At 50.1% G+C, this 19,322-nt stretch overlaps 1 protein-coding gene across 4 annotated transcripts in view; it reads left to right on the forward strand.

The window, feature by feature from the left end:
* The window catches only part of Ror1 (ROR family WNT receptor 1), a 302,418-nt gene that overhangs the window by 157,897 nt on the left and 125,199 nt on the right, over positions 1–19,322 (forward strand). For 3 of the 4 annotated variants that reach the window (XM_021255603.2, XM_087212843.1, XM_087212844.1), the window contains exon 2: positions 9,791–9,862. In XM_021255603.2, coding sequence (XP_021111262.1) covers positions 9,791–9,862 — 72 coding nt within the window. Of the gene's footprint in view, positions 1–8,280; positions 9,068–9,790; positions 9,863–19,322 lie in introns of those variants that run through there. The other variant, XM_087212842.1, reaches the window with a different exon arrangement.

Raw genomic sequence — 19,322 nt, forward strand, 5'->3', positions numbered from 1 at the left:
ACAGCAGGACACTGCCGAGTGGAGGGCGGCCGGGGAGAAGAGGAGCCTTCTCTTCACGTCAGAAGCGGAGCCTTGCGGTTTTGTGGCAGGTTCCCAAGCCTGCAGCCTGTGGCCTCGGAGCCGCAGGTAGAGGAGCCTGGCATTTCCCAGGGAGACGCCAGGGCCAGGAACCAGTTCGGCTGTTCCCAGCAGACTCAGACTCCAAAACCATCTTGGCGGGTTGATGGCTGATGGAAAAGAACAGTGACAAAATACATGATGTGGGAAATGATTCTTCTGTCTGATAACAGTATGAAGGGAAAGTATGTTGAGGGAGGGCATGGCCGAATCACTAAGTCTGAACACAGTAATCCCTGGCGGCTTGGTGTCTATGCGCAGAGAGCTCCATTCTTCCCAGACCTTTGCAAGCAAGCTGTGCTTTTGCTTCTCTGACCTGAATCAAATGAGCTCCAAGGAGCACCCAGCGGGCACTTCCTACCATGCCACCCAGCCGGCCGGGAATTACTTCCTTCCATTGGCTTTGCCTTTCGTTTCTGTAACTCACTTCCGAGTGCACAAGAACATCTGAAATCTCATTTCCACTCACTGAGTGGAAAGACTAAGAGCTCTGGAATTAGAAAGACTGGATTCAAATCCTGGCTCCATCTCTCCATGGTTTAAACTGGTTCCTAACCTCATTGGTGCTTAATGTTCTCATCCATAAGTGGGCAGTGCCCACAGATGATTTTATATAACAAACCACCCCAGAATGCTGTGGCTTACAACAACCACCATTTATTTAGCTCATGAGTCAGAGGTTGAGTGGTTTTCTGATCAGCACCAAGCCAGGCTGATCTGGACAGAGCAAGTCACAAGGCGAGCCTAGATTTGACGGTGGAAAAATAGACAGTGTCTCTTCACTGACCGCCGGTCTGCAGAAGGATGGGAATGTGGGAGGAGTGAATCTTAGCTGCTTTACAATCTAGGGCACCTCCTTAGTGTAAACCCGATCATCATGCAAGTGCTGCTCGGTATCTCCCAGGCATTCAGAAATCGTCAGCGAAGGGCCTGCTGTGTGTCTGACAAACGGCCTGTGCTGTGAGTAAGGCAGAGAGCAGTGCGGGTCATCCCCAGCCTCAAGCAGCATTCAGCCTTAGTAAGAAAGACAATACTCAGGCAACTTTAGGTTGCTCTACACTGCAAAGTATGCATCCTAAGGGAGGGATAGATTAAATACTGTGGGATTCAGAAGAGGGACAGATGAAAACAAAGGCTCCAGCAGGGTTCTGGTAATGTTTCCTTCTATTTAATTCTAATTATTGATTTCCCCAGGCGATCGATAATGACACGGTGCGGGAAACCCAGTCCAGACAGATGCAGCATTTTAAACTGGAGCAATTTGAGGCGAATTAAGTATTTGAAAATTGCCCTCCTTCTAGATTCTACATGCCCAGGCTGATGTGGCTGGAGGAAAACCTTCTTACTATCTTGCAGGATAATAGTAATCCTCTAAATTTACCTCTCTGATTAAAATAATTTTCACAAATCCAGGAGACCCTCAATCCCATTTACTTAAACACTTGATTTTTAGGGAAAGCCAGAAGGTACAAACTAGACTTTCAATAGATTTTTTTTCCCCTGAAAAATAGTTCTCCTTTTTCCTTTTACTCCTCACACTTTGGAACTTTGAAATGATTGAATTCACAGTGTGCTCTAACAGTGTAGAGAAAAATCCACCCTAAAACTGGGCTGGGGGCCTCGCCAGCAGAGTAGCAGGCAGCCCGAGTGCAGGGAGGCCTGGGGGCATGATGACTGTTTCCTGGCAGCTGGTGATATGTTAGGGACCTTAGGCAAGTTCTTCACCCAAGTCTGGGTTTCTTCAAAACCAGCCAGTGTATGATTATCCTGGGCCTTGGTCTTTCATGTGGAGTCCTGAGCTAATAATGTCTGTTTTGTGTACCGATGCTCTTGAAGGGAAAAGTGCTACCTAAATACAAGGCACTTGTGTGATGGGAAGGTGGCTGGAATCTTAATAGCTTTCTCCACTGCCTCCAAAGTGGGCTTCTCTTTGTGACTGCATTAAGTGGCTGAAAACTGAGACTGAAAAGGGGTTTGTTTCTCCCTCTGTGCCCTGAGTGGGATTACTGCACATTTCAGAATGTGCCCATTATGTGCTTTCCAGGAAAGGCTTCCCAAGTATCCCAGCCACTGAGACCCGGGGCCACTTAGATGCTGGGTGAGCAGTCCTGCCCTGCTCTGTGCAGGGTCTGAATCTCCCATCTGAACTCTGTTTGGTCAACTCGGTGATTGACCAATGAAGGGAACCTTCAAGGCAAACAGAAGCATTTGGGTCTGAAAGACATTCTAGAGCTACCAGTTCTTCCCTGGGTTGATATTCATGGAGCTATCTCAATATTGACCATATTGCTTACATATTCTGCTACCTCTTTCCCCTAGATTCTTAAACTACATTAAGCTCCTCAGCTCATGTAAACTCTTAGTGTTTTGAATCTTTATTTACTTACTTATTTTTGCAGGCGTGTCATTCTTTGAGTTTCACTCCTGGGGTGGTTTGTAGAGAACCAGTACTAGACTCCCAGTGACAGAAGGCTCATCCAGGATAGTCATTTGCTTAGAGATAGGGTCTAGGAAGCTACATTTGTTCCCATGCTCCCCAGCTGGGTTTGAGAATCACTGCATTAAATACCCTCCGGGCTGTATTCACATCAGCAAAAAGACCAGTTAACCGAGGTGGGGCTGGGCTAAGCTCTGCCTGGCTCTGAACTCCTCCCCAGATGTTATCCCAGGCCCACCTCAAAGCAGTTCAGCAAGATGATTGCTATCATGCCCTCTGAATGACTGAGGAAGTGAGGGTTAGGGGTGTGAAGGGCTTAGCCCACGGTCATAAAGCAGAGTGTGGCAGAGCCAGAATCTGGACATGTCCAACTCCCAGATGGGCAGCCAAGCTGGGCTGCCTCCCGTGTCCGCTCTGGGACTGTCTAGAAGTCAGAAACACTATGGATGTGGGAGACAGGACCTTGCCCTGCAGAGATTTACTAATACTGCAGAGAAGAAAAGGAAGGGCCGGGCATGGTGGCGCATGCCTGCAATCCCAGCATTAGGGAGGCTGAGGCAGGAAGATTGCTGCAAGTTCAAGGCATAATGAGTTCAAGGCCAGCCTGAACCACAGGGCAAAACCCTGTCTCAACAAACACACACACACACACACACACACACACACACACACACACACACACGAAAAACAAAAAAGAAGAAGAACACTTACTCACTGATAGCCGAAGGAACATAAAGTAGAAAATTAAAAAGTAAACTATTAGGGTAAATCCAGGGGTTTTTTGGTCTTTTTTCTTTCTTTCTTTCTTTCCTTTTTTTGGTACCGGGGATTGAACTCGGGACCTTGCGCTTGTGAGGCAGGTGGCTGAACCACTGAGCTAAATCCCGGCCCTTTTTTTTTTTTGAGTCAGGGTCTCACTGTGTAGTTCAGGCTGGCCTTGAACTCACTGTGTAGTAATCCAAGCCGGCCTGGAACTTGTGGTGATCCTCCTGCCTCAGCCTCCCAAGTGCTGAAATTACAGGCTGTGCCACCATGCCCAGCTTTGGGCTTTTCAATAGTAAACTGAATCTTGATGAATTAGCAGGTTTGTTTTATTTTCCACTTCAGCCGCAGGGCTGTTCTGCTGTGGTTCAAGCATAGTGTGGAACAGAAGCCGTCTGTGTGTGGCTCCAAGGTTAGAAAGATTGTATTGATGTCAACATTGCACTCTTTCAAGGAGATGGGATTTTTGAAGAGGGGCTGAGGTACAGCTCAGTGGTGGGACGCTCACCCAGCACCCCAGGACCCAAATATATAGATTCAATTTTATACACAATGTTTCAGCATTGGCCTCTCAACGAGGAAGCTGGAGCAGAAATCCTTTAACCTTTGCAAAGTACCATGGTGAACAGAAAACTATTTCCTCTTTGGGGGGCCAAGTATAGATTAGAAAAGCGAAAGGACTGAAATTTAGAACCTCTTAGCCAGGTAATGTTAGACTAACCCTTCCCAGGAGATGTTTGATGTTGCTAGGGAGATAAAAGCACAAAAGATCCATTCTTGGTTGTAGAACCAGTTTGAGAAGTGTGGAGCTCCGGGCACGTGGTTGTTTCTGGCAGAAGATCCTTTGAGCACAGCTCTGCAAACGGAGGCAGCCGTGTGGCTGCGCCTCCCCCAGGAGGACAGTTTCCTAGGAGGATGGCGTCTTCACGAGGTCCCAGCTCATTGCTCACGTGTGGAAAATGCATGCTGTTCGGAGAGGAAGTCAGTTTGTCCAGGCTACCTCGTCTGTCTCAACACCCGGCCTGCCATGGGCCACAGGAGGACCGGATCCTGCAGGATCACGCTGTCCTCTGGCAGTGACCCCACCCATGGTGCATGCCTGTGCTTTCCTTCTCTGATTGCTCCTGTGCCTCCCTGCCAGACAGTGGGCTCCATGGAATGGGAAAGGTCCTCTGTTCACCTTTTTCCTGGCAGCAAACAAGCACTTAGCTGATCCAGGACAGAGCAGGTGCTCAACAAGGGATAGGCAGATGGATCAGTGAACTTCACAGCGCTGAATACCGGGTGAACGTTAGGGTTCTTGAAAACTCTTTTGACCATCTGTTTTCCAAACTGCTGTGGTATTCTGCGCTTCGGGGAGCACCCAGTACAACATAGCTCCATTCATTGTGTGAGACTCAACCAAGACCTCGCTGACCTTCCGAGAGCCAAGAGTCAGTTCTCAGGCTGTGATGGAATGGGGGCGACAGAAGCCTCTTTTCTGGTTCCCTTACTTATCGTGAATGACTGATGGATGTTGACCTGGCAAGAGAAATTTCCTAGGCACTAGGCTTTTAGCACTGACTGGATTGTAGAATGCAGAATGCAAGTGTACGCAGGCCGCACAGAGGGGAAGCGGGAGTGGCAAATGCCTGAGACAGACGGAGGCCACAGAGGAGGAGTGAGAAGGAGGAACGGCCAGGAGGCTGGAGAAGCAGGGCAGTCCGTGTCAGCGTGCATGACAGTGGAATTGTAGATGCCATTAGAAGCCCAAGGTGAGGAGTGTCTGCAGCAGCTGGAGGGAAATGAAACCACACCTCCAGGGCAGTGGGACCTGAGTGGAGCTGAGCATTTCACCTGCTTCCTCTTGCTTGCCTGAGGCTGAGGTCAGGATAGGATGCAGCTCACCGTCCCTCTGCTGTGCATCCATCGGGAGCCTGGCAGCTCCAGGGCCCAGTGGGTGCCGTTAGTGTTGGGCCCAGCCCTGGACTCTCCTTGGTGAAATTCCTCTTCGGACTTGGCAATACCCTTGAAGAGGTTCTGCCTCCTCAGTAATTGGCTAGCTTGCTTTTTGTCTTTTAGAAAAAAACCAAAATAAAAATTCCCAAGGAACTGGAAGTTCCAGAATCGTCAGAATTGCTGTTGCTGTAACCCAATGAACCCGTTCCTGAGTTATTTGCACTCATGGGCCGGCCTTCCTAACGCACAGCTGGGCCACTGTCCCTGTGGGCTTTCCACACCCTCTGCTCACCCACAAGGTCCCGGGTGGGCTGCAGTGGGGGCTCCACCCTCACAGCCAGGGCAGCTCTCCAGGAATCGCAGGTTCCTGCTTCCTGGGTGTGTCTGTTTGCAGCCATTCCTAGCACCCCATTCTACCTTAAAACTGCTATGATTTTGGCAAAGCCCCTTGACCACTGCAGGCCTCACTCTCTTCATCGATAAATGAGAGCTCTGTACCACAGTTTTAAAGAAAAAACTTTAAAGCACAGGAGACTTTCACACCTGCGTGAATGTTGTGAGTAGCAGTGGTGCTGTTGCAGGAAGGTCTAGTGCAGAGCTCAGTTCCCTCATCTTTTGTGCTCTCAAATCCTCTTCTGTCCCCCTGTAATGATGCTCCGTGCAATCCCATGGATCCAAAGAGTAGCGTTCAATGAGCAAGTCCAGGCCCTTCCAAGTACAGCTTGGGCTCAGGGACTGGGATTCGGAGCGGCGCGGGGACAGCCTCTGGCTCCCCTTGCTCCTGGCCTTCCCAGCAGCCAGGTCCCTGGGCTCGAGAGGGCTCTGTGCGTGGGTCGTCTACCTTCACCATGTCAGGAGGCGGGACGTGGCCCCGCTGAGGGCTTCTCCCAGAAGCTCCTGGGTCCGTGCTCGTCAGCTCCACCTGCCAGCAGCTGAGGTGAGCCAGCCACCCTTCTGAGAGCACAGTCTTTCATCAGTCAGGAAGGTTCCAGGCTTTTCTTTTTTTTTCTTTCCTTCCAAATAACACTCCCACTGTTCGGCTTAACTACTAAAACCTACGGCTCACAGAACCAGTCTGTCATCAGGAAGACGTGGAGACAATGGCTCCTGTTGCTCAAATCAGGAGAAGAACAGCTCTGAGCTCTGGTCTCCTACAGACAGTGAAGAAGATAAAGGCTGAAGTTTCTGAAACTTACTTGATTTGCTTAAATTGGATAAAACCACATATAGGCACTTAAGTTCCTAGTGGACAGGCGACCAACTCAGGAAAGCCTCGCTGAAGGAAAAGGTTGGCTGGATCAGTGAAGTGTGAAATGCAGTCTTTCGAAGGTGTGGAGAATGCTCCGGGTTTGGGCTCTTGGATGGTGGCTACCGTCCGCCTCCCTGGACAGCGAGGGGCCAGGAAGCTCCCAGGTGCCCTCCCACCAGCACCTTCGGTCCATTAGGGAACTTGGTCCTTGTTGCTGACCAGTGAGGTGGCTTTTGTTTCCCTTTTTTACAGATGAGAAAATGAAAGTCACAGATAACCTGTTCATGGTCATAGAATTCTTAAGTGGCAGGAACCGGTATTTTAACTTAGTCGTGTGTTTCCACCACATGTCCTCTTGCCTCCTTAATGGCATATATGAGCTTGCTTTTTACAGTGAGGTTGGACAAAGAGAGGTGCCTAGACTGACTGTAAATATGTGAGGTGTGATCACAAAACACGGTTGATGATCAAATTATAGATAAAAGATTAATTGAAGTAAAAGACCTATTACCATGGATCCCCTCAGAATCTTCCCCCTTACATCAGACACACTTATTCTGCCGTCCTCTCCACTTTCTGAAGCAGCTCTGGAGTCCTGTTTCCTGAGGGTCTTCAGTTGTGCTAGTGTATCTGCCTTGATGTCCCAAATTGATTCAAAACATTCACGGCAATTTCTGGCAAATGAAGGCATCACACTGTGTCCTCATCCACCTTATTCACCGAATCTGGCACCGCGTGACTTCCAGCTTTTCCCAAAGTCAAATGAACATGAAAGGGAAACGTTTGGGATCGAGCTGCCATGGGAAGTGGCCAGGACTGGGATGAGTGTGTTGGAAGTGAGGGGGAGTATTCTGAAAGGGATGAACGGCACTGTGCCTTTTCTGTAATAAGAATTTAGACATCCATCGCATTTGGGCTCACACCCCACACTTGGAAATGTCTTCTTCCAGCTCTCTGGGAGGAATGGGAGGAGAGAGAATCCATCTGGGATCCTTGCAGGTCGAGGCAGGTGGCCTTGGCTCTGACATCACTCAAGTTGAGATGCTCACTTAACTTAGGCCTTCGAGAGAAAAATCAGTAAGCATCACTCCTCCAGGGAGAATGATGAATAAGAAACTTTTCACACAAAAGAACCAGCCTTTCTTTAAAAATACGTGGCCTCAGCACATCATGCTTTTCAGTGAGGTTACTATTCATATTTTACAATATTTCAGGTTTTGTTATCGTTTAGTCTGAGAAGCTGAACATGTGCTTGCTTATCTGAAGGGATGAATTTTAGAGCTGAGAACAAAATTCCTCAGAATCAGCACAATCAATTAATGAACTTGCAAATTGAAATTATCTTCGCTGCTGCCCAGGAACGAGCGGTAATCAGTGTCTGGGGACACGTGGGGAGCCATGTTGCTGGTCACTGTGCCAAGAGTCTATTCATTTGTCATCGGTCACAAATTACAGTCAATCAGCAATTCAAACTCAGGCTGGAAAAACTGAGTGACATATAGTTACGCTCTGTGAAGTCAGTCCTGTAAAATAAAACCTGCAGCCCTGGTACTTGAACGGTGAGCTCAGTCGGATGGAGCTGTGAAACCGTTGAATGGAGACGCTGTCTGGTCTGTCCTGCTCCCGCCCCTTCTCACCCTTGCTGTCTTGCTCAGATGCCACCTGCTGCCACACTGTGTCCCCGAGGCCCCTGAGGCCGGTGTCTGAGTGCACGGGGCTCCTTTTCTGGTACTGGACGGAGCCGCTGTGGGGTTCTCTGTGCAGGGCCCTCAAACCTTGTCCATTGCTCTCCCTGAACTCACGTGCAGGAGACCCTGGTGCTGGGACTGGGTCTGTAGAAGCTCGGCCTCAGTTGTGTTTCTTCCTATTGGGGTCTGTCTGTCCTTTGGTTTCGCAGTCTGGACTGTGTGTTCTGTAAGATCCCCGCCATCCTGTCTCGACTTCCGCCCCCTTCCAAGACACTCTGCTGTCTTTGGCTCAGGATGAAGGAGAACTGTGCCATTGGGGTGAAGAGGGGACCTGGCTTTTGTCTGTTTTCTTGCCTACCTGTTCCTAGGACAGGGAACCAGGCAGGCCAGGGAGCTGCATGAAACAAACAGCCCCTTTGTCTCTGCTGTGGGCAGAGGTGAACAGACTGAATGTCACCTTTGGAAGGTCTCCGTGGGTAAACAGCTTGTTCCTGGCCAGGCCCAGTCAGTGACAGGATGTCTGGCTTCTGTGGCCACTTGGCAGATGGTCACATCTGTCAATAAGGAAGTGTAGAAAGCCTGCTTATCTCTATGAACGGGTGAAGTGGAGGTGAGCTAGGGAAAGGTCTGGTTTCACAGACCCGAGCCCAAGGCAGCCCGGGCCAAGCGGGAGGGGTGGGATGCGTGGGGTTGGATGGGTCGGGATTTGAGTTCCAATCTGGCCGCTTACTGAAGTTCACCTTAGGCTCCAACTCACACCTGTTTCTAGTGCCGGCCTAGAGTGCGGCGTGTTGGAAAGACTCCAGCAGATGCCAGGCCTAACGTGGAGCACGACTGCGCTGAGCTGCAGGGGAGGGACGGTGGCCTGGGCCCCGGGTGAGCGTGTGTGCGTGTGTGTGCACATGTGTGTGCTTATGACATAGCCTAAGGGAGGTTAGTATAACCCTATTAAAATCAGTTAGGGTGATGTCATGGTTTACATTTCCAAAAACAACAGAAACATCATTTGACCATTACAGTCTACTGCTGCAAAGATTCTAAGTCTTCGTAGTGTACTTAAGTCTTTTAGAGTATTGATTTGCATGTTTGCTTTAATTTATGGTGATTTTGAAAATTATCTTTTAAGTTTTGTTACCACGCAGGACCCTCTGTGGTCAAATACTTAGCTTTCTTTCGTGTTGACTTCAAGTGCCCATGTCAAGAGGTGAATTTGTCTCTTCCTAGAACTGCGACCCATTTGCAACACGGTCGGTGAAATCAGCAGCAAAGACAACGTTGTTCATATTTTCCGTGGGACACCTAAGAGATGTGTTAGTCTAAGACTGGTGTTCTAAGGAGAAAACTGATGCATGATAACAGTCGTATCTGTGTTGTTCTGTCACTGATGTAATATTTAATTCTGATCTTCAGGCCAGAGTTGGAAAGTCAGAGTCCCCCATCTGGCCCATAGCTTGTCCATCGGGAAGGCTTCCAAGGTGCAGCCCCGCTCCTGGTCCCTGGGTAGCAGGCCAGGTTAATAAGCCGTGGGGCTGCAGACTGTAAGGCTTGGAACGGCCCTATGCTGCTGTGCTCACCATCACCCTGTGTCTCTCCTTTCAGAAACCGAGCTGTCAGTCACTGCGGAGTTAGTGCCTACCTCACCGTGGAACATTTCAAGTGATCTCGACAAAGGTACAAAGCAGGGAGGCGGGAGGCGGGCAGAGGGAGGCGCGGCACCCTGAGTGCACCCTGGCGTGGCCATCTTCGCAGTCGCGGTGGTTCACAGCACTAGGAGGAAATGGTGGCCAAAATAAATGCCCAGCTTACTTTGAGATCATTTAACATTTCATTACTTGGAATTCTCTAATTTCTGAAAAGGTTTTTTTTATTCTTCCTTTCCCTTCTTCTTCTAAAATGTTCCACATGGTAAAAATACTTCAAGATGTGAAATAGGGTTGTTTCTGACCTCCCCGGCTGCGTCTAATGGATCTCACTTAGGGGATTTGACCCAGCTCGAGCCAGGGCTGGTCAGGCCGTGTGGCGACCTTTCCTGAGGAGCGTCTGACGTGCTCGCCGGTTTCGGACAGAGCACCTGAAGTTCCGTGGCTGCCTGTGCTAATGGAGGCCGGCTTCGCACAGCTCGGGGGCGCGGGTTCCTGCTCCGAAGCTGGGGCTTAGCATTCACTAAGCCCCGGCATGTGCCAAGCACCGGCCCTCTCCGCAGAGATCCCTTGTCCCCCACCCTCATTGGGATGCCAGAAAACCTGTTTGCCAGCCTTGTTTCTTCCTAGTCCTCTCTGTGCCCAGTCTGTGTCTCCAGCCGGACTTCCGGATTGCCCTTCTCTGCGGGGACCGGGCCTCCACCTTCTGAAGTCAGCACAGTATCTGTCCTTCACGGCTGAGCACAAACATTATATGTCACGAATATACACTACAAATAATATTAGCAGTAATGATGAAGATGGAGAAAGGGGATCCAGAGTCAGAGGGAGGTGGGTGGGATGCAAAGGGGAATAAAAAAGAATCGAGTTATGTTACCTGCCCTCCGTGAATGTAGACTTCATGTATTGCAAATATGTACTAATAAAATTAAACTTTTCTAAAAGGCAGCGTAACTCCTACACTTACCACGGGCGTGCCCTCCCTCAGCAGCGAGTGGCCCATCCTCTCTGCAACCCATGGTCCTTTTAGCTGCTCTTCCCTTGCATTCTCTGGATCACATCGTCTACCTCTCCCACCAGCCAGCAGTGCCTTGTTGGTAGAGTTTTCTTCTGGTTTTCTTTCCTTCCTTTTTTGGTCTGTATCACAGAACCTCACACAGACTCCAGTTGTGTGGGGTGACGAAGCCCTCCTGCCTGGCCCAGGCTCCATTTGGAGTTCTGAATCCGATGGCGAAGGAGCCCCAGGCCACTGCTGTCTGCGGCCGGCTGTCTTGTCTGCTCAGATTCACCGGGAGCGGAGTCCTCTCTGAGGAAAGATCCCTTTATTTTATGAAACACCAGCGTGCACAGTTATTTTGCTGGTTACGCTCGATTATGCAGGATGAAGGGATTTCACCTTAAATCAAAGAACATTTGTTGTAATTGTTTCTTTTGTCAAATTTGATCAGAATGTTCTTTTGCTAATGAAGGATTAACACTGGGGTTTATTCCTGTACAATGCCCGGAAGGCAGTAGATTTTCAGCATGTATTTATTGAATTTTTTTAATGGAGAAGAGGAAATAAATAAGTTAAGTAAGTGTTTGTTCTGTGTCAGGCCTGGTGTGAGGCGCTGTCCATATGTGAATGTAACAAAACTTATGGCACGCACAGAAAACCCTGTCTCTGCGGACGGGGCATTGCTGATCTCGCTCCCGATATGGATATGGAAGGGCATATGCCATGAGGTCAGCAAAGCTGCCAGGCAGGACTCAGGCTGCCACCCTCGGACCAGTGGTCCTAATGAGCAGCGGCTGCCCTTCAGAAAGGAGGCAGTGTCCACAGTAGTGAGTGGCTGGCAGAGGGCAGAATAAAGATGGCCCCAGATGGCTTTCTTTTTCGGCATGGCTTTTCAGAGCACCCGGGGGACTGCAGGGACTCTTTGCATCATCAATTGCTAGGAGATTATTAAAATTTAGAAGAGACAAAGCTGCTTAATTCACTTACTCATTCACTGAGCAAATCCTTCTTGATTCCTCCTCTGATCTGAGTAGAGTTTGAAGAATTAGGATCTACAGATTCATCTTAAGAAGCTTCCTGTCCTCCATGAACTCAGAACCTCCTTGGGAAGCCTGACATCCAAGTGCATGATCAAAGCCTTTCGGTCACTTTGAGAGGCGGAGCTTTTGGGGAACATCTTCCCCAGCCACAGAAGGATGTTAGTGGCAATAAACAACAACATGCACTGTCAGGCTGGTACACAGGAAGAGAAGCCCGGGGTTCTTGGGGTTAAGAACAAGCTCAGTGCTCCAGCTGTGACCAGGGAGGTGGGGCTTTCAGCAAAAGGTCCTGTGTAAACGTGACAAGCCTGGGGCTTCCAAGAGACTGCGGTGTTGGGTGCCACAGAGGACGTCGTGTGCCAGGCAGTGAGGAGAGCCCAGCCTGAGGGTGAAGTAAGAGAAACTGCTGAGGCCATGGGATGAAAGTCTACCACTGGGATCGTGCGTGAGAAATCCAAGCTCCAGCCTGCACAGCACATGGGTGTGGGCTCAGGACTGTTGTCAGGTGCCTTGCCAACCACAAGCCAAAAAGATAACACAAAAACTCAGTTAAACTCTCAGACCCCAACAGTGACAAACCAGCTCATAAAAACGTCTCAGCATTCTAGTGGGTGAGGATCTGTCTCCCACCAAAAATGAAATGTAAAAAGATCAAAACTAACAGAAATGGAAAACTCCTGCCAATGTTGAGTTTACTTTTAAAATTTATAGTGAACGAAGGGGTGGGGAGGCACCATTAGCAAGAGTCAGCTGACAGCAGATGGAGGAGTTTGTACTGTAGGGACCAAAGGCAGTAGGTCAGTTTGAGAGACTTCAGATGTGTAAAATGTTTTAAGGTGATAGATTTGAATAGAACTGAAAAATAATTGTGGAAATTAAAAACTCATCAGATGAGTTAAACAGTAGATGAAATCAGCTGAAGAGAAAAACTGTGAACAGAAAGAAAGAGTGAGACAATACGGTGGTTTAGAGAACTGGCTCAGGTCAAACATCCTGACTCCACTACTTGTTTCCTCTGTGACTTCCAGCATTTCCTGTATGACTTCTGGCAAGTCACCCAACCAATCTGTGCTTCGTGCTTCTCATTTGTAAGATGGGATAATGAAAGTACTACCTCATCTGGTTGTTGTGAAAACTCCTCTGGCCAGCAAATCTGATAAGCTAATTGGAGAACAGCAAGTGACACCTTCTCAGCTGGGCAAATGGAGTCTTCCCTAGTGCAGCCCTTGCCTGCTCCTCTTAGCTCAACCCTTGTCCTTATCCTTTATGCTCTATTTGTTTCAACCACCTGCCTCTGTTTCCCAAAACATAGCATTTCTTTCCAGTCTTTGTGCTTTGCTTGTGCCGGTTCCCCTGCCTGCCTTGTCCTTCAACCCCTTCTTCGTTTGACCAGCTCTTTCTCTGCTTACCCATCACTTTTAACAGTGACACTAATGAACACAGTGCTGCAGGACACAGGCAGCCTTCTCATGTTTGTGGACAGCCTTGAGGGACAAATAAACTTTAAACAAATTCTCTCATCCACCCCACTGACCAGAGTGCTGAAAATGTGAGGGCCATAATACTCCATGTCTATCTTGATCAGGATCCTTATCACATGGTCTGGGAGTTATCTAGTCTATGACTGCTTCTGTAAAGTCCAAGTCTCTCTTACCTACTGCTGTGTTTTTACTGCCCCACGCAATGCCTGGTATGTGGTAGGCAACGTGGCATTCAGTCGTTTCAGTGCAAATCCACGCCATGCTGGTTCGTAGCAGCGGTGTGCGACTGACTGTTGGGTACTAGACACTTGCTAAGCATGTTGTATGCATTATTTGAATGTACAGCAATAAACAACTGAGACTCATGGGTTTATAGGACTTGGCTGAAGGGTCACAGGCATGATCGGCAGTGCCAAGATTCTGACCATAGCCTTCAGGCCAAGTCCAAGGATCCATGTGTGACACACGGCTGAATGTGTTGTCTCCCTTGCAGCCAGTGTGGTGCTTCATCCTCACTGAGTCAACTTGATTGGCTTGAGAGCTGCCTGGGATGAGGAAGGCACACTTTTGACTATGTCTGGGTGGGTCACAGAGGTGTGACTTTGTGTGCTACATATGGTCCCTAGACGCCTCCTTTCCGGTACTCTTCCTTGCTCTGCTTCTCTACCACCAGGAAGTGAGCAGCTCTGCTCTGTCATGTCCTTCTGCCATGATGTTCCATGATGGAGACAGCTGACCATGGACTGACGTCCTGGGAACCATGAGCCAAATTAAAGCTCTCCTCCTTCAGGTTGTGGGGATTTTTTCCTAGTACCAGGAAAGATGACTAATACAGAGAGGAAGTAAAATAAAATCCGATGCTTAGTATGCTTTCATGCCTTGCTCTTCATCCAGCTGCTCTGTTCTACCAATCCATCCCACCTCGGTCTCCAGGCTCACTGCAGTCCTGGTTTTCTGTTCAGTCAGTTACCTGCCTATCCTTTCCAACAGGAAATGAAATGTAAGAGACAAGGCACCCTGAGAAGAGCCCTCAAAAGCTGCAAATGATGGGTCAAGGGAGTAATCTCCTAAACAAATGCTTCCGCAACAAGTACCGCCTGGAATGCATTGATTATCGGGGGCCCAGGCTTGGCTTCACTCTGGGGTGCTGGGGTGGAACAAGGACCTCTTTCTCTTCTCCCATGTTCAGTCACAGGAGATCTCTACAGGAAGCCAGATGTTTCTTTTGGAGAAAGGACTGAATATTGGGCCTGGTGGTAGAAGAAAGGGAGGGAGCCTAGGACTTAAACTACTACTGAGGTCTGCTTTCAACCAATAGTTCTCTGTTTTGCTAATCTAGGTTTGGGAGTATTTTTGTCCTGGTTTAATTTTTGGTTTTTACATAAAGAACTGCCCTTCTTGACCAGCTTTGAGATGTATGCATGGTAGGGGTGGGATGTGTGTAGCTCCTATGTAGGCCCTGTGGAGTATGGTGTTTGCGTCTTTGCATAGGGTGTCCTCCTCACTGAAGAGCCTGTCTGTCGGCGCCTGTTTGCATTGTGTTGGGACAGCTGCTTGCCTGGCTGCTAGAGCAGGCACAGCCTTGACTCAGCTCCGACCTTCACCATCAGCGCCATGACCGAGTTCTCCGGTTCTGAAGTAGTTGCTTCCTGTGGACCCACTCTGACCCTTGGTTTGTTCCTGGCCTCCAACTGGTCCACCTCGATGGTATTGGCTGTGCTCATCCCAGTAGAGTAGCCGGGTCCCTTTGCTTAGCACCTGGCGGTGGATGCCTGGAGCAGTGGCCGGGGTGAAGGTGGCAGGGTGGGCCTGGCCTTGGCGGGCTGACCGTCCCCCGACCTGGGTCCCTGAGAGCTCCTCTAGCCTTGTGTTCCATCTTCAAACCTGGTAGCAGGTTGCATGAGTTCTTTCTGGAATTCCTGAGGCAGCTGTGTGGTATTTCGGACCCCCAAGTTCAGCAGCTGGGCCTTAAGCAGCGTCACCCTAATGTTGAGAGCATCGTTTTCTCCGAAGGAGGTCTCTCTACCACTGTCTACCAAGGTGCTCCGAGCCTCTGCAGCTTCCCACCAAGGATGGGAAAGGTAACGGGGCTCCGAGGGTCAGTGTAGGGATTAAGAAAGATGGGTGCTGTGTAGATGGACGGGTGCTGTCTAGTATTTCTCCCACCCCGCTCACGCGCGCCTCTTCCCCAAGAGGAGGCCGTCTGATCTGCGGAAGGAGCAGACAGGATAAAGGCTGTCGTCCCAGCTCAGCTCACCCACCAGGCCGGGACCTGTCAGGTAAGTCTTGAGCCTCAGTGTCCTTGCCTGAAAGGACCTCCTCTGTCCTTGCCCGTGTCGGGCCCCAGCACAGTGGCCAGCAGCCGGGGAACACCTGAAATGTCGCTGCTTCAAAGTGAGATGTAGTAAGTGTAACCCACGTTGGATTTCAAAGCCTTAATATATATTTTTTAAATCTATCAGTTTTAATATTGATTAGATGTTGGAAGGCAGTATTTTCATATGTTGCATTAAGTGAAATTTATTATTAAAATAATTTACCTGGTCCTTTTTAATGTGGCTACTGCACAACTTCAGCTTGGACTTGGGGTTCACAGGGTATTTGGAAAGTGTTCGCTTTCCTGAACCAACATGTAGGGCCTTCGATAAATCTCCTAATCTATGTGTCCTCCCTGTGGCCTGAGATGCTCTCGAGCCCCTACAGTTACAGGCTTAAAATTCTAGCTACTTTTACAAAAAGAAACATTTCTAAATTTGTGTGAGTATAATGGCTTAAAATAAAGTTCTTCACATATAAGGAATTATCATTACTAATTATGATCTGATTGCTAACTCAGAGAAAGGCAGTAAAGCGGTCTCTGAATTAGCCTCTGTCTGGGGAGAGCAGCATGGCGGTTGGCAGGCAGCCTGAGGGACCCCAGTTTGGCAGTGGTTGGGGACAGGACAACAGTGGAGGCACAGAACACGCCAGGCGCCCCAGCTCTGGGTGCTGGTCGGGGTGGGCACTCAGGGCCCTCATGATACGGCCATTGCTTCTGTCACCTTTTAACATATTTTTATTCATGTGTATGATTTTACAAAATATTGGATGTTGAGTTGGCATTTTCATACGTGCATGTCACATAGTTTGATCAGGTCTGTCCCCCGATTGCCTCTCTTTGGAACTTCCTGTGTGTTCTCCTCACCAGCCGTAAGGCTCTCTCTGGCTCCCCCCAGGGGGCCGAGCGGAGTCCTTGGCAGATTCCTCATGCTCTTGCCTCTTCCCAGAGTCCTTTTCCTTGCTCTTTGGTCATGGCTTCACTGAAGCTTTTCCTCACCAACCAAGGTCACTCTCCACTGCTATTTTTCATTTCTTTTATAGCATCCTTTTAAAAATATGGTCTAGACATGGAGGCAGAGTGAGGAACACCCGAGAGGGAAGCAGGGACCCGGGTATCTGGAAATCAGGGCGCTGCCTGCCAACACTGCTGTGTCTACTTCATCCTCACTGAAGACAACTCTTGGCCCCCTCCCCTGGGACCCAGGCTGTAACATGGAAATCGGCTCCCTTTCAACCCAGCAGCTCTCTCTCTCGAGCCCTGTTGACCCTCTCTAGCTGACAAGTCTATTCCTTTTTGGGAAAGAGCCCTTCACCAAGAGGGGTATGGAAATCTGCCATAAAATAGCAGGCGCCATCTTGATTCCTCAAAGTCCGCTCGAGGGGAGTGGCTGGCATCAGGAACTAAGCTGGAGGGGTCGCTTGTGTGAGGAGCCAGGAGCCCAGCTCCTTCCCCTCCGCAAACCCCACCCCTGGAAGATGGCAGCTCTCACACAGCTCTGAAGCGCTAGGCTCCTGAGTCTGCCATTTGGAAATGCAGATATTTATCTCCCCCCTAGCTTGGGTCTCAGATTCCCTACTCCCCCCGCCCACTGTTCAATAATTTCTGGCCAAGACAAGGTGCATTTTTGGACTCATAAATAATGAGTCCGCAGAGAGTTTTTTGCTTTCCCAGGCTGTCTTTTTTCCCTGCCTGCTGGACTCTTGGTTTGATTTAAACCCACTTTCTTTTCTAGGAACCTCGGGGCCAGGCCCTCCCACCTCAGAAATGGCCTCGGGGTTTGGCCTGGGCCCATGCAGAAGCAGGGGCCCTGCTCCCTGGGACTGTGGCCTGCAGGGACTTCTGACTGGGAGGCCACAGGGCGCAGAGGGAGGAGGTGCTGCAGAGCCCCGGCCCAGCTCCCAGGGCTGCTCCTCCTCACTCCCCGCTGCTTAGGCCTCTGTGCAGCTTTGCTATTTGCTCTCAGGAGAACGCGCTCGCTCCCAGCTTTCCTCTTCCTCTAGGGCCCCACCCAGGCTCCGCTGCTTCCAGGAAGCCCCTCCATACCCTCCTTCGGTTTCCTCCCTCATCAGGTGATGCCTGTTCTCCTCAGCGTCTTCCTCTCCTTCTCCTGCCCCTTGCCCTTCTCCGGGAAAGAAGTTTTCTGGAGCATCTCTTTTCAGGCAGCGCCTCCTGGGTCCCTTCCTTTATCAGGTGACCAGGAGGAGAGCTGCGGTGGGGCCAGGCCGGGGCCTCCAGAGTTGGGGAGCTGCGTCTCGTGCTCTTGCTGGCCCCACACCTGGCTCGGTGTTTGAACAAAGCCATGGGCACCTGAGACCCGGAGCCCGCAGACTGAACGGCATCGTGGTGTTGTCCTCCCTCGCGGCCGTGTTGGACTCACCAGAGAGACTGCAGGCGAGCCCAGAGACTCCACCTTACAGCTGTCCCCGTGCCCACCAAAACCGGAGACCCCGGGCAGAGCAGGGGTGCTTGGCCTGAGGAATTGTAGGAAGGACCAGTGCTAGAGTTTTCCCTCCATGTTTTCTGACCTCACGGTGCTGGGGCGCTGTCCGAATCGGAGGAGTGAAGGCTCCCAGGTGAATGGAACCCGTACACTTCACCTCCACCAGCGAGTCTCCCAGGCGACTTAGCTGCATGTGGTGCTTACAGCGCTGTCCCTTGGCAGCCTTTACTTTCTGAGGAAATACAGAGAAGACCTGGGCCCAGAGCGAGAAGGCCTTGGCCTGTATTTACGTTTTGTGGTGAGCTCCAGGTTCCAGAAGTTGAGCTTCAGTGTTGTTGGTCTATAAAATGGGGAGAACACTGGTCTCCTGAGTTCTTTTGTCTGTACCAAATGCAATGAAATATTGAAAAGGCTCCACTCAGGCCCATAGATGTACAGAAGGAAAGACTGATATTGATAAGGACGTATTTTTTCAATGTCTGGATGTGCTGGCATAACTCCAGCACTTTGCCCACGTAGACACTGGGAACAACGTTTGGCCTCATGAAATAAAATCTCCCTGCTTTGTGAAATGACGCCAGCTGTGAGCAGCTACCATGGGCTGCAGGCTTTAGATGTGCCAAGATCTGAGCTAAGCACTTTACGCGTTTGTCGCGTGTAGCCCTCACGTTACTTCTGAGAGGTCCTGCGCATCTGGCAGGTGCTGCAGCAGCACAGGGGTTCGGTGATGGTCCGAGGTGGTCCCTGTCCCGGAGCTGGAAACCTGCGAGCGTTACCTTCCTTGGAAAGGGTGCCTTGCATGTGTCGTGGAGGACCTGAAGGCCATCCTGCCCTGCCCGTCAGTCCCTGAGCGACCACCGTGTCCTGAAGGACAGCAGCAACGACGAGCCCTCCAGACCCACAGAGGAGGCGGCATCGCGGAGGCAGAAGCAAGGGTCCGAGTGCGGCAGACTCCTGCTCCAGAAGGCCGGGAGCCCCCAGACACCAGAAGGGGCGGGGAATGAGTGGCCCCAGAGCCCGCAGAGGGAGCCAGCCCTGCTGGACTGGGGGCTCATAGCCTCAAGAACCACGAGAGAATAGATTTCTGTGGTTTTAAGCCTCAAAATTCATAATTTGTTACAGTGACATCAATCAGGTAAGCAGTTCACCCAAAGTCACAAAAGCAGTGAATGAAGAATTCAAACCCCATTCCCTGAACCAGGAGTTGCCTCAA

This window comes from Heterocephalus glaber, unplaced genomic scaffold, assembly GCF_053883595.1.
Source record: "Heterocephalus glaber isolate CG9 unplaced genomic scaffold, H.glaber_assembly_v1.0 deba00001442, whole genome shotgun sequence".
NCBI lineage: Eukaryota > Metazoa > Chordata > Mammalia > Rodentia > Bathyergidae > Heterocephalus > Heterocephalus glaber.